General features: G+C 35.5%; 1 protein-coding gene across 2 annotated transcripts in view; it reads right to left on the bottom strand.

Moving 5' to 3' along the window:
- Positions 1–17,901, bottom strand: part of LOC132190283 (BEACH domain-containing protein B) — a 37,695-nt gene extending 19,794 nt beyond the window's left edge. Inside the window, exons 1-18 of one of the 2 annotated variants that reach the window (XM_059605225.1) lie at positions 17,636–17,901; positions 16,925–17,213; positions 16,272–16,335; positions 14,823–15,057; positions 13,081–13,257; positions 12,341–12,664; positions 11,301–11,523; positions 8,143–8,211; positions 7,301–7,762; positions 6,802–7,129; positions 5,475–5,936; positions 5,213–5,371; positions 4,870–5,019; positions 2,263–2,418; positions 2,007–2,048; positions 1,503–1,847; positions 445–618; positions 75–235 (exon numbers count right to left, since the gene is read on the bottom strand). In XM_059605225.1, coding sequence (XP_059461208.1) covers positions 75–235; positions 445–618; positions 1,503–1,847; positions 2,007–2,048; positions 2,263–2,418; positions 4,870–5,019; positions 5,213–5,371; positions 5,475–5,936; positions 6,802–7,129; positions 7,301–7,762; positions 8,143–8,211; positions 11,301–11,523; positions 12,341–12,664; positions 13,081–13,257; positions 14,823–15,057; positions 16,272–16,335; positions 16,925–17,046 — 3,653 coding nt within the window. In that variant the 5' untranslated portion in view covers positions 17,047–17,213; positions 17,636–17,901. The remainder of the gene's footprint in view (positions 1–74; positions 236–444; positions 619–1,502; positions 1,848–2,006; positions 2,049–2,262; positions 2,419–4,869; positions 5,020–5,212; positions 5,372–5,474; positions 5,937–6,801; positions 7,130–7,300; positions 7,763–8,142; positions 8,212–11,300; positions 11,524–12,340; positions 12,665–13,080; positions 13,258–14,822; positions 15,058–16,271; positions 16,336–16,924; positions 17,214–17,635) is intronic. The other variant, XM_059605223.1, reaches the window with a different exon arrangement.
- Between the last annotated feature and the right edge of the window lie 257 nt (positions 17,902–18,158).

The raw sequence follows: 18,158 nt of genomic DNA, 5'->3' as shown, positions 1-18,158 counted from the left end.
AAAAAATCTTAGAACTTTTTTTTTTCTAAGATGAAACGAAATAATATGGAATAAGGATAGAGATGGCCTAGAACCTGCATCTTTCAGATGAAATAAGATCACCATCCACGTAACACCTCAATAAGCTACCCCCAGAAAAAGCTCTTCCAATGCTATGTGTTAAGCAAAGAAAATGCCATTTCTTTCTGACTAGATTAGAAGGTAGCTGGACACATTGTCGCTTCAGATTTAATGACTGCAAAAGGCAGGAAAAACTTGTCACTGATAGCATGATATTGGCAGCAAGCTTAACAATGCAAAATTACATAAAGGCCAAGGCAATTCAGAATTCAACAAGCCAAATTTGAACAATATTTGCAATCAGATTCTATTAATGAAACTCACTTTCAGATAGAACACAAATTAAGCACCAAAGAATTTCCTAACTGTATACATATCTTTTACCTCGTAAATAAGCTTGTCCTTTGCAACCACAGCCAAGCACCCCTTCCCATTTTCAGTGAGAAAACTGAAAAGACCCATTGTTCCACTTCGTGGGAAGTTCTCTACCCTAAGCCAACATGAAAAGGAAAACCCCTTATTGAGAGGCCACTGCACAGGCGTTTTAATTACAATCCCCTACAAGATGCAAAAGAAAAAAATATATATTTAAAAAAAAATCAGATATAGCCTAAAATGCCAGCACAAAATAGGTTAAGCCATTCCCAGCAAACATTACTTAGGATTTCAAGCAGAGTAAAGAACTTCGAGCAGAATGATTCCATAAATATTCTCACTTTGCACCCAAAATTTCCTTCAAGACAATAATTCTAAATAACCAACAGAAATAAAAATTAGCACTTAATCCAAGACATACAAAACTAATTAATGAACAAGAAACAACCCTCATCTGGAATCCTCTCCTACATGGTGAAGATCTCTGGAAAAATGCATCTTATAAAAATCAAATGGTTGCTGTAAAAAAGAGCATCCATTTTCGAAAATAGAAGCATCACTGTCGCAACATAACAAATTCTGCAAGTTGATATTCAATAGATAGCCCAGTGTTGAGAGTGGACCTATCCCTTATTTCAAACACTATAGAGGCCAGTGCATACTTCTTAGTTATCAAAACGCTTCACGAAAATGCCACATCCACAAGCAAGCTCCAGAAGCCTTATGGGATCAGAAAAGCTCAATCAAGTATATTTCTTCATGTTTAAGATGTGAACTACTACACATTCAGAACTTCTATGGCCATGACATGAAAAGCACGTCAAATATCATTTTTTTTTTTGATAAGGTAAAGCACGTCAAATATCATATAGAATAAGACTCTAGAATTACATCGAACAATGATTATAATTCTTCATTATAGCAGGTTTTATCTGCATTTTTCTATTATCATGCAAACAGCGCAAAATGACAAGCTCCAGAAACTTTGGTATGATAAACTTCACATGGATTTAAGCTGGAAGTGATTGTTCTTTAAATTTGCTTTTAACGATTGCATAAGTGCTTACAGAATTATTCCCATTGAGATCAAAAAAGGCAGTTGGTCCCTTTTCATTTAGCATTGACGAAACAGTGGTCAACAATAGTGAGCTGTACTGTTGCCGACTCCCAACTTTCTCACTTCGGAGGAGGGCAAAGATTTTGCGAATTTCCTTCCCAGATATGCTATGCCCACCAATGACTTGAATTAACTGAGCAATTTTCAAGATGACACCATCATTATTTTCTTGGGAAAACCAATCAAGAAGAAAGTTTAGCATTCCTGCTCTGACACATGATGCTCGATTAGAAATGGAATCTCTAAGCAGCTGATGAAACACATTGAGTCCATGATGCCGCAATGACTCACTGCTCTGCCCAATCACAAAAAAGCAAGTATGACACAAAATTGTATTTTAATATAGAATGAAAAGAGGCAAATGACATTTATAATTTCACAAATATATAAATCAAAAATCAAGGAAATGAGGATGAACAAGAAAAGAGCAACAAAAAGGTAACAAACCACAAACCTTCTGCAGAACACATAGATAGAGTATGATGACATCTTCATTCTGAGTCAAGGAAAAAAAAATATATATATGTGAGATATATGAGTCAGATTGAATTGCATGCCTCAAACTGAGAGCATAAATGTAAAATCATCAACAGAAAACTGAGTAAACTGCGAGCATAAACAGATAACAAGAACTTAAAAATGTTCAGAAACTTTTTTTTTTTTTTTTCCAATGTTCAGAAACTTGGAGAAGGTTTGGACCATCAAATCACCTTTATAACTGGGCTTGATTTTATATCAAACTTTCCATCAACAAGCATATCAAGCAGCGCATTCAAAAGCCCCTCGCTAGGATGCCATTGGCAAAAGTCCAACAGCAAACTTTGCAATGTCTGGTAACCCTTTCCAGCAAGAGCTCTAAATGCAGCCTGCAAAAACATATTAAATCATGTATAATTACTTAGATATTGATAGAAATGAAAATGAAAGGATAATACAACCACAAAGTCATCTAGATAAACAATAGTGTCAACTAACTACGAGTATCACCACTAAAAACTGGCCTATCCCACCAAAGACAAATACTACCACCACCATCATTTTCATTACTAATAGTGCCGCTATGCACCACCATAGCAACAGTTGCTCAAGTCAACAACAAAAACAATTAAAAATAAAACCACCTATAAGACTAAAAAAAAATTTAAAAAAAAAAGGAGGAATACAATAACAAGAGAAAAAGGAAGTTCTTAACAAGAGAACTCCAAGCTATTCCCCGATGAGAAAGGAGAGAGAAGTTGCCCAAAATACCTCAAAGGTTTCCAATATTACCAACCAAGGCAAACCTCTATATGATTAATGATAAGCCTTTTAGGCTTGAGTCTCACCTTTAATGCCTTACAAGATCTCAACCAGAATACATAGAAATATCTAAAAACACACTGCAATAACAGAGAATAAATCATAATACGAGTCTCAAAGGGCTAAAAATTTCTAGAGGAAATCCAAAAAGCTTGTTGAAGTTATATTATCACTGATTAAGTAAGACTTGTTTGCCTTTGAAAGTGTGAGTGGATCCCAATGCACCTAACATTTAATGCTTAGCTTGGGAAACATTATATTATCAAGCATTTCGACATTTTTGTAATCAAGAAAGAAAATTCCCATAAGCTTTGAAATAGCAAAAGTTCGTAACAACTCAACTAAACCAAATAACTAAAAATCATCTAGACAATGCATTTCACTTCAAGAGAAGCCAAGGGCCAAAACATCAATTAAATTGAACCAGCTCGCTTCCTGATACTGCAGCTGTTACTCTACTTTGCGTATACAAGCCATCTAATCCAACTTCCCCACAAATGTCCTCAGTAACAATACGTCTTACCCATTCCTGCTAACCCTGTCGAAGAACATAAGAGTGTTGGCCTCTAGGCCTATTACTCTCGTTTCTGTACAAGCACATTTAGATCATGTTGAAGAAATTCCCTTCACAATATAAGTACATATATATTCTCAATTATCTTAATAGCAGTAGTATAGAGGGGCTTTCCTTGGAAGAGTGTGTGGCGAACACAAGCGCCGCCACGAGCAAGTTTCTTTGTTTGGTCGGCGGCTTTGGGCAAAATTCTGACCCTAGATAACCTCAGGAAGCGACAAGTGATTGTAACAAATAGATGCTATATGTGCAAAAGGAGTGAGGAGACGGTGGATCATCTCCTCCTTCATTGCGAGGTTGCCTATGCCCTATGGTGTACTTTTTTTGGGCGGTTTGGGTTATCTTGGGTGATGCCAAGATGGGTTTTGGATTTACTAGCCTGTTGGTGGTCCTCGGGGAGGAGGGGGAGTGCCGCGGTTTGGAAGATGGTGCCCACTTGCTTTTTTTGGTGTCTATGGAAAGAAAGGAATAGTAGGTGTTTTGAGGATGTTGAGGGGACCTTGGAGGACATCTTAGCCTCTTGTTTTCATACTTTGTATCTTTGGACTGTGGCGCATGTCTTTCCATTGTCGATTACTTTTGATGATTTTCTTTTTCGCTTTTCTTCTCGTTAGGTGTTTCCGTTGTATACTCCCAGTGTACTTTGGGGCGCCTATACGCTTTTAATAAAACTTCTTATTACTTATCAAAAAAAAAATAATCACTGTCCTGAAATACTACTTAGTAATATTGCAGATTAGAATTGAGTTGAGTAACTCAACACACCCAAGTTCAATTTGGCCCTTTTATTCCGATCATCTACATTCTAGCCTGCTATCCATCTCAACATTTTCATTCTGCTACTTTCATTTTTATGGCCATGCCATTTCTCAGCCACTCAATAATTAAGGACTCATAAATACCGTTAATTTTTCATAACGAATTCCTCCTCATTAGCCATTTGACATAGAAGTAACCACAAATATAACTTCTGAGTCATAACTGGCCTCTATGTGTAAATACATAACTAATAGAACTCATAATGTGCATACATATGGGAGAGCTAAATTCTTGACATAGTCTCCAGTGTTCCCAGAAAATTCAAAAAAAGCAATTAAGATTATAAACCATATGGTGGATAATGAACTCAATGGCTAAGTTTGCCAATGGCCCTAAAAAAGGTCTTATACTTTTTACATCACATCAATTACTTTTTATTACTATTCAAGTAAAAAAATCACTACAAAACAATTTTTTTTCACTTTTTCATACATAACATTCTTACTTTTTTTTTCTCACATTAATCAAATATGCTATAGTTCCAGGCCACTTCATTTTTTAAGACCATTGGCAAACATAGCCAATAAGTTATTTGGACAAAAATACGAATAAAAAGGAAGCATTCAGCCCATATTACAAAGACTGACAAGAAAGACAGAACAGACAAAGAAAAAAAGAGGATTACCTTCGAGGCATCGTTATTCGCAAGCAGACAGGTCAGAGTTTGAAGGACATTCAAAACCAAATCTTCCGCATTTGCTTCATCAAGGTTACCATTCAGTAAAGAAACCACATGCAAAAAGCACTCTCCATCACGGAACAAAGCCTGATAGTACTGAAGTAACACAAATTTGTGAGACATCAGAACATGAAAACAACATATATACATATATATATATATATATATAAGGCATCAGAACATGAAAACAACATATATATATATATGTGTGTGTGTGTGTGTGTGTGTGTGTGTCACGCATGCATATTAATATATTACCATATCAAAAGTAAGCAAAAAATTGACATACCACTGGATCAGTCATGAGCATATCTCTCATCCCAACTAATAAATCAATAGAAAGTTCTGTGAATTTCTTTTCCCGTTCCTTTATTTGAGTAAAAGTTTCTAGATATTTGGAACATAACTGCAGCTTTGCTCTTTGATCTTCCTCACTGAATGAAACAATCTGAGGAGGTAATAAAATATGAAAGGAATAAAAAAGATAAGCTCAATTGCCCCAAACAGTATAGCAATAAGGAAACCATAATAATACAATCTCAAATGAATACCTTCATGAGCTCAAGTATATGCTTAAGCACACGGCTTCTCAAACCTTCTTCCCAGAATAAATCAAACAAATAATCAATACATGCAGAACTGTGCAAAACCAAACTTCTTCCATCATCAGCTATTGAGAGAAATTCCTTGAAGAGCTCCATGGATGTATTCATACATTTGATCCAACTTTGGGCTATCTCATGTGGATCAGATTTCTGATAACATAGAGTTTGAACCGCTTCTGCATAATTACTCTCAACAGAAGGACTTATATTTCCAAACCTTCTAGATTCTTGGGCTTGAATGCAAGCAACTTTAAGCACCCGAGGAACTGCATTAAGCATCTTAAAAGAAGCAATAGTCTTCTCAGCTGAAAGCTGTAATATGCGTACCAGACTCTTGACAAGAACACTAGCGATCTCGGGATTACAAGCAGATTGTTCGAGCGCATCTAACAACGTAGACAATTCAGGCTGCGATAGCATGAAAGGGAAGATGGGAAGGAGGGAAAATAAAAGGTAAGCAAAATTCCTACCAGGAAAGCACTAACGAGAATCACATAACAAAAACTTTGACCAACTGTTTCATGTCCGTATCTTATACAGAGACTATGCTGCACACATATGCATACAGAAATAAACACAAAAAAGTAATCTCAAATGAACACCCATGGTACATTACATAAGATACCGTAAATTGTGAAGTTATGAATGAAAACAAAGTATCGTCCAAAACAACTCAAATGGTCCATTTACTGATCATCAAAACTTTCCATTGCATCTTCTGATCCTCTTCAAAGTATACAGAAAGTTTAAGTGGTATCATGAAGCACGGCAGATTTAAAATTGGGAATTCCCAATCCAATAAATGCAAGGCAGTTCTTCAATATCCCATCCTAAAATAAATACACAGAAATTTTAAGGAGACAAAAATTGCACCAGGCAATATGCATGTAGATGCTAGGTGGCAAGAAACATTGCATCCAAGAATAACATGACGCAAAGCAACTACCAAGTAAACCAAGAAAAACACTTGATTCAACAATGATATTGAGCAAGAGGTTGTACCATCTAACCCTCCTTTCGAGGAAGCAACACAACTAGACATTTCTGACTACCTCTCTCTGCCTGCATGTACGCCTGGTACCCATATCACAGCCTATAGTCTATGTTTCTATCCATATATCACATTTAAATGTGGTCTTGACCGATTAATAAACCATGTATTTGGAACAGACACTACAATCTGAATCCATGTCCCAGTTACATCAGACAAAACATATTCGCTTAATGAAGAGAAGTATGCAATACAAAGGTTCAAAACTAAAGAAGCACCTACCAAATTATGTGCACTGCCATCAGAAGTTGCAACATATTCTATGAATGAAATTACTTCCATTTGCAGAATTTCAACCCCACTAGATTTTACTTGGCTGTTAGTGCTACTGGAAGTAGCATATATCTCAGGCTTCCTCGGAGACCCTTCATTGTATGTGTAACACTCTGCAGAAAGCTCCTCCAAAGCTGGTCCAAAATAGAAAAAGTTCTCTGAGAAGATAAGGTCCCATATTCCCTCTTCCCTAAATACTTCAAGCAATACAGGTGATGAAACAAGAACCTTCCTAAACGTATTTAGTACATAGTGCTGCAGAGTATTGACAAAGACCCTGCAGTAGATAATAGACAAGCGAAAAAGCGGGAAAATATGAGTTCCATTAGACATGGATACTAAACTAAATATCATGTTGACACACAGCTTGCAGAATACTTATCAATAGTGAAATAGATTTTTCCACAAAAATAGAATTGAATTACTGTAGAAAACTGTTAATCTTCACCTTAAATGGTTTGGCAACTCATTCTGATTCGAACAAGCCTTAATGCAAGGGAACGCTGTAAGAAGAACCCTCATGACCCATTTAATTGAAAGTTCACCATATACTGAAGAAATTGGCATGGCAACTCGACCAGTGGACAAGTGGAGATTAAGAGATCTGGTCTCTTCCGGAGCAAGAAGGAAAGAACAAAGAACTCCAACCAACTTAGTAATATAATCATTCCAAAGTTGGGAATAAGAAGCACTGGTGGAAAGAGGAACAAAATGCTCTGCTGTATAAGTTTTCATATGATTCTCACTGTTAAAATCAATAAAGGGCATTTGAATATCATGCCACCCAGATGAATCCTTGCTCTGCTGTTTGTACTCTTGAAGCATGAAAGCAGGTGAACAGAAACTATTTGCAAATTTATGAACTCTTCCATTTTCACACAGAAACTGCAAGTTGTTCAAATTCCCAAAGCTGGATACTTGTTAAGGAAATCACTAACAGTATTACAGAATGAGTTACACAAATGACGAGTTTGGGACATATTCAGAAAATCTCTACTTCTGAAAAAATAGGACTTGAGGGGCCCAAACAAAGCCGATGCTGCATTTTATTACTTGGGCATCCAAACTAGTAACTTGAGGAGCACAGCGAATTGATGCATTTAAGATGTTTCAGAAATTAAGCGGGCACTAATGTGAATCCAATAAAAGAAACCCAAGTTTTTTTAACTATAGAAATCCAAAGTTCCCAGGTTTCATTATGAAATAAACTCTTTACTGCATTCAAATTCTACTGAAAATAAACAAGTATGTCAGCTTTAAAATAACCAAGATTACACCATATAAGGATACACTGCCTCTCTTAGAACTTCCAGAGAAAGAACATGGAGTTGGAAAATTTCTAGCAATGGGTTTTCATCTCTGCAATGAACATTTGAACCAATATATTAGAATGTGCAAGAAAGAGAGTGCAACAAAAAACCATCCAAAATCTCCATCTAAAAAAGAAGCATGTATATATATATATATATCCTTAAAATAAAAATCACTAGTATTACATCTTAGAATGAGAAAAGAAATCAGGAAATTTAATATCCAATAGCTTGCTTCTTCTTCTTTTTTTTTTTGATAAGTTTAAGTGGCGTATGCCACTGAATATCCAATAGCTTGCTATCAACAACTCTTGCTATAACACAATTGCTGCGCAACTTCTAAGGTAACTAATTTCATGCTTTCTAAGTTGGTATCAAAACACTAGAAACTGCTCAGATAACTCATAATTCAAGTCAAATAAATTAAGCCCACAAGTCTCGCACTGCAGAAGGAAGCAAAACTTTCCTTCTTGGAAAGATGATGGTAAAACAAAGAAAACCCATCTAATTCCCTCCACTTCTAAATTTGGACCCACCATATTTGAAGTGGGTAATGGTTCCAAGGTTAGGTTTTGGCATGATATGTGGTGTGTAGATACAGCCTTTAAAGAAGCCATTCCAGTGTTATTTGGTATTGCTCGCGCAAAGGATGCTCCTATTGAGGCTCACAAGGAAATTTCTGTAGGTGTCATTCAGTGGAACGTGAGCTTTGCTAGAGCAGCTCAAGATTGGGAGATGGATGTCTTTGCCTCGTTCTACATGTTGTTGTATTTAGTAAGAATGAGACAAGAAGGGGAAGATAGGTTGTGGTGGATCCCTTCCAAAAGAGGGTTGTTTGGTGTCAAATCCTTCTACAGAATCATGGGTTGTCATGATGGTTTCCATTTCCCTTGGAAAAGTGTTTGGAGGACTAAGGTTCCATTGAGGGTGGCCTTTTTTGTATGGTCAACGGCCCTAGGGAAGATCCTTACCATAGACAATCTTCAGAAGCAGTACGTCATTGTGGTTGATTGATGTGTTATGTGCAAAAAGAATGGGAGTCTATGAACCATCTTCTTCATTGTGAGGTTACTTGTGCCATTGTGAGGTTACTTGTGCCATTTGGAATGTCTTTTTCAAATGTTTCGGGTTGTCTTGGGTTATGCCTCGACAAGTAGCCAATTTGTTTGCTTGTAAGTGGACTGTCACGGTACTCAAAGTGCTGTTGTATGGAAGATGGTACCTTTGTGCCTTTTGTGGTGTCTTTGGAGGAAAATGAATTATAGGTGTTTTGAGAACCACGAAAGGACATTGGAGGAGTTGAATTCTTTTTTCTTCAACACTTTATATCTTTGGACAGCTGCTTATATTTCTCCTTTAATGATTAGTCATCATGATTTTCTTGCTCTTTTTGCCCCTACTTCCTAGATGGCTTCTCTTACTTTCTGTGTAAATGGAGGCGCCTTACGCTTTTGATGATATTTAGATTAATTTATCAAAAAAAAGTTTTAGATTCAAGATAATCTTCAACCATGCACCAAGTTTATGATCAAATTCTGCATAATCTCATCTATATACAATTTGCAAGGTTCAATAAAACTGGCTATTACTTATATATATATATATACATTTTGCAAGGTATGTGACATGATTGATCCAATTGCTCACTAACACAAGTTCATTTAAATTTACAGAAATCAAAATTAGGAGGATACTAAATTTTAAAATACGGTGAAGTCATTCTATAAGGTGAAGATTAATTCAGAACCGGCGGATGGCCTTTTGAAGATTATTTGGAAGAGTAAAGTTCCTCCGAGAGTGGCTTTTTTCATATGGACGGCGGTGATGGGGAAAATATTAACGTTGGACAATCTACGTAAGAAGAACATTATAGCGACGGAGTGGTGTTGTATGTGCAAGAAGAGTGGTGAATCTATTGATCATTTATTATTGCATTGTGAAGTTGCTTTAGAGATATGGAACATGGTTTTTCAGTTGTTTGGTGTAACGTGGGTGATGCCGGGTAGGATGAAGGAATGCTTGGGAAGTTGGAGAGAGCAAAGGGGTAAGCGGTCCGTTCTGCAAATCTGGAGAATGGCCCATTTGTGTGTAATGTGGTGCATATGGAGAGAAAGGAATGCACAGAGTTTTGAGGATCGTGAAATTGGAATTATAGAGTTGAAGAAAAGGGTGCTCCAAACACTTTTCTCATGAAAGAATTGTGGTATTCTTTTAGTTTAAAGCTTGTATTTGTGGGCTTTTTTGTATACTTCCTGTGTACATGGGTTTTACCCCTTACGCTTTTTATTACATTGATATTACCTATCAAAAAAAATATATCCTAGCAAAGCAAAAATATTAATATTTCAAACAATCTACCAATCGAACTATTCAGACTGATGAAAAAAGATTAATATTCAAACACAATCTGTAAATCAATTCCGTACTAACCAATTTAATAAATGCAAACCTCCAGTTCTGGACAGAGACAACAGTAAAATATATCCTGCTTGCATCATTATCCCCCACCCCAACCAAAAAAGAAAAAAGAAAAGATTTCAACCATGGAGCACAACGGAAATTATTCCACAATAAGGTAACCCCCAAGAAGGGAAATTGTTACTATAGAGAAACACACCCGGAGAGAGAAAGAGGGAATATGCAAGTATGGTGAAGGACAAATCACATCCAAAGGAGTGTAGAAAAAAAAAAAAAAAAAAAAAAAAAAAAAAAAAAAAGAAATCATCTGAAGCAGACATTAAAGATATGCCATATCGCATAACCAATATATCAGAATCAAGCACAGTCCCTTCATTACAATGGAGGCCAAGTGTCAAGTTAATCAGGCCAACTGAAGCTACTTATATTTTAAGGCAACGAAACAAAAATCATTGAAAGGTGAGACTGGTATACATATATGATTGATCAAACAGATAGAAGAAAACCATTTCAGCATGTTCACTGATTTGATCATATTTTCTAAAATTGCTTTCATTGCCAGCTTCAGAGAACTACCATATTCTATAGAACAATCCCATTCAAACAAAATGTTGATTCTGTCAGTAAGGTTTTTGGTGAGCTTAGCAATAAATTCAGATGATATCACAGAAAAGCAATTCTTACGAAGCAAGAAGCCTCCCACCGGCAGCAATAAATTACCTTTTTTCATCAGCACAAAAGGAATTCTTCGATGTTAGTGCTTTACTTGATGGAACTCCAAGACCATCCAATAGAACTTCAAGTCCTCCAATGCTTTTAAAATGATTTTGACCACGTGGATTCTCAGATAACGCAGAACAAAGAACTCTGAGAGTCAAATACTGAAGTGATGTATCCGTCCACTGTTCCTTCATGCTCAACCTTCTGATGACACGCAACAGCTCTGCAACAAAATCAATTCTTGTGAATAAAACACAGAGAAATACAAGGTTTCATGTTCAGTTCATTTCATACCTCCCACCAATGTATACTCTATTTAATATTGTTTTATTTATTTGCTTTCAATGTTAATTTTTTTTTTCTTGATAAGTATTTGATAATTATCATTAAAAGTGTGAAGGCACCCCTAAGTACACCAGAAGTCTACAAGAGGAAGCACCTAACAAGAAGGACCAATATTAAAATTAATTATTGAAATATTAGAAGTCATAATTTGAATAAGAATTCTCAAGATATCTTTATGGCACGGGATAAGGAGGTATAGAGTACTAAAGGTACCCATGAGCAATAGCAGGGATGTAAAGGTAGCATGCAAAACCAAGAGACATGACAACTCAAATGCCATAAAAATCTGCCACAAGATGAGAATGGGACAGGAGATAGATAGGGCTCATCATATTAATATCAAAGTCAACCCAAAAGAAAATCTCTTGCAAAGTATAAGAATGTATGGCAATTAAGGCACATCTTCTCTATAGTGGTGGTGATTTTCTTATGGAAGTACCAAGGATGTTAGAATCTACAAACTTTTTCTTTTTGTTTTCAGTATAAAAATGAATAAAATCTTTTTTTATGGTAAGTTAGACATGCTTCCAGTGAGTTTTGAACCACAATCTCGCCCATCACCTTGTTCTTACAATGAAAAATGTATTGCAATCAATATAATACATTTTAAAGTTCAGATGTCTCTGATACTAGTTTCCCGTGTGTATTACCAAGCCATAATTATGTGTAAAATGACTATAAGTTGCCTACCTTACCTACTAACCAATTAAGGCCACCAGCTTCCATCACAGACACAACTGCCTTCTGATGCCAATGTAGCCTAGTTTCATAAGAAGTGGCCTTTAAATTACTGGAAGAGTCAAGCGAAGATGCACCACTGCTTGGAACAAAGTCTATAATATTGCTGTACAACTGAACGTTCCCATATACATTTGAGTCTAAATCAATGAAATTACGTATTATTGACACAACATGTACAAGAATTTGTTGCAGGAGTCCAGTCTTCTCTACAGCAAAGTCAGATAAACTTTCATCAGCAGAAAGTGCACTGCTTATTGTTTTAAGTTGGACAACAGCACCTGAAATAAATAAAACCCACCATGTAAAAGTAAAGATGATGCTCATATAATCCTGGGAAAATATACTAGTAGTGAAAGAATTGTCCTAGTAGAATTCTGGAAAATGAATCCATCATGTAAATCGAACTATTGCAACATAATACTACAAATCCACATGTTACTGAGCATGCATCCCTAAATATGCTCGCAAAAAATAATTGAATATGCTTGTTTTTCTTTATCACCAAACTGGGATCATAGCTGTAGTTCTCAAACCGAACTAAAAGGGTGAATAGTATAATTCTTTGTAAAAAGGTGCATCACTCCCTAATCTGATGAAAAGAAACCAAAAGTTTTAGCACTACTGGACAATATTACAAACAAAAAGCATCGGCACACTCAAAGCAATGTAGTAGAAATAATAGCATATACAATACCTTTCATCAATGCTGTAAGCTTCTGAATCCCACCATAGTATCCAAAAACTCTGCAATTATGCAGCGACCGGGTAACAATTGTCAGAGCATCCAAGACAGGCAATCCTTCAGAAGTAATATTCAAGCTTGAGGAAGCCCCAGATAAGCCTGTTTTTGACCGCATCATGCTGGTGTTTACTGGATTTCATGAGAAAAACAAGAATAATTGGAGATGGAACAGACTTAATTAAAATAGAGTTTTAGTCAATGTATATGGGGAAAAATCAGAAGTAACAAATGAAGCAACTAAAAACCAAATACAAAATCTCAATAAAACCATGGTCCTTATTCCAGAAATCCTGTCCAACTTTCAACCTTAAGTTTTTTTTTTTTTTCGATGGATTCCCAGACAAAGGAAGCATAATTATTGCATTGTGAATAATGTCAAAACAATAACATTTTTAGATAACACTTCAACCCAAAAAAATAAATAAATAAAAATCAGCAAACTGTCTAGGACAAATCCAAGATCACTAATCTGTTAGCAACTCAACGACATTGGAATATCATTTTGCATGATGCCTCTCAGTTGAATTCATTTTGAACAGAATCAACTCTATTGCTCAATAAAATGTGAGAGAAAAGATGAAAATAATAACAAATGAATAAGGAAGTAATGTAATTTCCAAAATATCTTCAAATTGTTGTGTGCCCTGAAATTGATGGAGCATGCATATCAATTAGAAACTGCCACTTCTTAAGTAAACTCATAGTGAAACAGCTAAATCATAGCAGTACTGTTATTCTAGATATAAACAAAATACAACCATTAAAATTGGGACCAAAGAGCGTAAATAAATAACAATAAAAATATTAAAAGTAGACTAGGGAAACATAGAAACTAGCTGTAAACAAATCTTTTTTTAGAATAACGAAAAACTCCTTCAAGGCAGGGCCACTTCGTATACCCACCCCTGTTAGATAAACCTCGGACCCATATAAAGCGCCCCCTCCACACAGATCAGGTAATACTCCGGCTTCAACAGTGGGCTGGCCCCAAGGAATTGTTTGCACCCAAGGAGATTCGAACCTTAGACTTCATGGACTACCACAAAGACCAAAGTTCTTACCACTTGAGCCAGCCCATTGGGGTTAGTAAAGAACTCTAAACCATTGATTTAGGAGAAAGACATTTTTTTTAATAAGTGATTTAGGAGAAAAACATGAAAACCATGAAGTTTACTTTTGATATATTAATAGTTGTTCGAAAAGCTTCAAAAAGCCTAAGATAATGGGAAACAATGAATTTAATCATTTAAATTATTTAATCATTATCTTAACACTTTCCTCATGTATTGGGCTAGACTCTAAATCCCCTTCAATAAGTAGGACCAACCACAAAAATTGTTTTAACTCAAAATGAGAAGTGGAGTAGAATAAGGATTTGAACTCAAAACCACCTGCTCTTATATTATGATAAATTAAAGATTGACCCAATAGTCATTTTCTTTTGGAAATGCAAGAAATCTATTTCCACCGCCACTATTGAGCGGGCTTTTAACATTAGGGCAGTCAAGAAGAGTTATATTAGAAATTAATTATCTAATGAAGGACCAAGAAGGCATACCAAAACAAAGAAGGTTTTTTTTTTATGAATAACAAAGAATATTTATTCTATTTTAGCAAACATTCACAAAAAGTATTTGTTTTGACAAAACCTCGTCCAAGCAATCCAAGATACAGCACATATAACGTCAACTTACACTCAGTGACAATAGAAGTTAATACTGTGACCTCTTCAGTCAATATTGAAATTATTTCAGCAGGATGACCAGCAGAGCAGCCAACAACTACATCATAGGAACATGACATAAGCTCTTCAGGCTGGATGGGACTTGAAACAGCCTCTGAAAACTGGTCACTATTAACTGGTTCCCAGTTCTTGTATACAACCAGAAATTGCTTGAGGAAAACATGAAACAACCTTCTCTTTTCCACCTAAAAAGTTAATGTGTTAGAATACAAAATATATATATAAAGGAATCAAACAACTAGACAAAGCAAGGAGGAGCAGATAAAGCAATTATCATAATCAACTACCATAATATCTTGCAATTTTTTTTTTTTTTTGATAAGTAATATCTTGCAATTTTATGACTCAATAAAAGCGATCTGAGCTAGGTTTAAATTGCGCAAGAAGAGACCATGTCCAATCTCAGACAGGTATATCATGTCTGAACCTTACTTTTTCATGTCAGATAACTTGTCAGGATAAAGTCTGTGCATTGTGTCCTATCAGACCACAGACCAAACATTGGACAAAAATCTTATCTCTTAACTAGAGATCCAGTGTATCAGCAGACTAATTGCACACTCTCCTACAACAGAACACAAAAATCCAATCCACCATAATGAAGTAAAAAGAAGAGTTGAATTGTCACGATGACAAGCCCAAGTATTAATGATAACTACAGGACAACTCAGAGATATAGAGTTCAGGACAGAAAAACCAAAAATTCCAAGGCATGCAGGTAACAACAATAACCAGTCTCATTAAACAAACACAAATAGTAGTCAACTAATAACCTTATTTTTTAGAAACAATGCTTCAACAATACCCATTCTATCATTGATCATGTTAAACAAACATAAATAGTAGTCTCATGAAGATAATAAAATTTCCTAGGTCAGACTATATTGTTTTTCCTTCCATAGTGACAATCATACACCATCTTATTTGTTAGGAGGAAAACTAGGAAAATTAACCATTTAAAATAACTACAATACAAATTCTTTAACCTAATCTGGCTAGCCTTCAAAAATATTGAATTGAAGTATCTAAGAACAGTTTAAGGTAGGATCATACAAAACAACCAATTTCTTAAGCTAATAAATATAACAGCTAAAAGACACATGTCCGTTTCATTTATATCCTGCCAAACAAGATAATAGCATTTCCTTGGAGCTGATCAAATCATGTAGCCTAGATGTTTTTAGCTTCAACATTTACTATTAATGAACTTATTTATTCATAAAGGATAGTTTTTCTTCTTTTTGAAAGAACTAGGAAAACTAGGGAAATAAAGCATATAAAATGTATGCCCTCGCAATGATATTTGGGGGGGGGGGGAACACTAAGCCTCTATAAAGCTAGACAACCTTTAAGAATTTTGAATTAAAGCCTTTAAAAAGTAGGAAGCTTCCAAGCATACCTTATCGATGGCTTTCTCGTATCTCTCCCAAAGTGTCTTTAAAACAGCTTCATTGCCAACCTCACTGAACAGAAAAGCACCAGAAAAATGAAAAAGTAGATAACATGATCAAGACTTCAATTGTATGAGATTTTTTTGGTATATGCGCTTGTTAAAGTGTTGATTAAGTGATTAAATTTACCTCTTCCTATAAGTTTAAGCTTTTAAGAAAACTGGTAGTTTAACATGGTATCAGAGCCAAAGGTCCTGAGATCAAACCTTGATTTCATCAAATCACCCCCATTTAAATTAAATATTTCACGTGTTGAGCCTTACTTATTAAAAGGGAGTTTAAGCCCACACATGAGGGGGAGTGTTAAAGTGTTGATTAAGTTATTAGATTTACATCTTCCTATAAGCTTAAGCTTTTAAGAAAACTTGTAGTTTAAGCTTATAGAAATAGGTAAATTTAATCACTTAATCAACACTTTAACAGCGCTTTGAAGAACTTCCTCTATGCCTCAAATGAAGGATAACTTGGCCACTTCATTTCAGTTAATAGCTAAACATTTAAATGTTTTACTCCCTCAGTCCAAGAATAATCTAATATAATTACAAAGATTTCGAAAATGAAAAATGTAAAAAGTCAAACTACACAAGTAGACATTAAATACCTGAAGCAAATTTTTGGATCAGGAGGAGAGAACCTCTGGGGTTGTGACTCTGAAGCAGTTTCCCCAGTTTGGCCACCGGAGGTCCTTCTAATAAGGTCGGCAACACCCTTCACGATATTCATGATTCCCCACCAAGATTTTATAGGAAAATCAAGACCTCATAATCCAGTAATCAATGTATAAATGGTCATTCCAGCCCATCACTTTCACCTACTCCCACAAAATCGCCAACCACTTTCAATTTGGTGTTAACTGTTTCTCTCTTCAAATAGTGCAATTTAAACAGGTCCTAGAATGAAAGCATTTTTAACTGAGTACTGGTTCGAAATTATAAAAACAGCTCAACTATGTCTAGCACGATTATACGGCCTCCCTAAGTAGAGAATCTCGTTTTCTTGAAGAATCAATAATTTTAAAACCTCGAGCTTATTTTCCACTAATTTTCTCACCCAGGTTCCCATAGACTAAACAAATATCACAACGAAATTTGATAACGACTTAATTGAATAAGCTGTGAATTGAATACAAATTGAGAGCCAAATCGCAAATTGAATATTCGAACATTTGAAGAAGCATATAAGAATCAGAAAATGACTGTGCCATTAAATATTGAGAATTAAAGAAATGACAATGAAAGATGGTTATTTTTTTCGACTTTGAGCTTCGTGATTTAAAGGAAAATTCTTCTTATACGACCGACGTGGTGTGTACCTGATAAGATCGGAGGCTCAATTTGCGCGAGTAAATTCTAGGGTTTTCCAAAGCGAGATCTAACTCAGGAATTCCTCAGAGCTTCTTCAATGGCGTCAACGTAGAATCGAAGAAAACGAACGTGCGCGAGTAGAGGACAAAAAGATTGTGAATTAAATCCAGGAAGGCATTTAATTTCGAGACTGCCCTTGTGCCTCGTGGGGCACTTTATCTTTGTCGAAGTTGGACGGAATTTTTTTTCAGTAAGCAAATGATTTGCCCGCTTAAACGTCAATGTGCAGCTTGTGGTTGCTCGCCCAACTGAACATGTCTACTACTTGGTCGTGTAAAATAGGAAAAAATGCTTATTACTCAGTATGGTTACTTGTATCGATTTGCCTTTGTAATAAGCCTTTTATGGTATAAAAATGTCTTGAGAGCTTTTTATAATATGAAAAAATATTAAATAAGTTATTGACAATAAAATATATTAAATGTAAAAAACTACAAATTATAAATATATACAATTTAAAAAACTACAAAT

The sequence above is a fragment of the Corylus avellana genome, chromosome ca8, assembly GCF_901000735.1.
Source record: "Corylus avellana chromosome ca8, CavTom2PMs-1.0".
NCBI classification, from domain to species: Eukaryota; Viridiplantae; Streptophyta; class Magnoliopsida; order Fagales; family Betulaceae; genus Corylus; species Corylus avellana.
The sequence above is the reverse complement of the archived record's forward strand: the minus strand, read 5'-3'. Positions and strand labels throughout refer to the sequence as shown.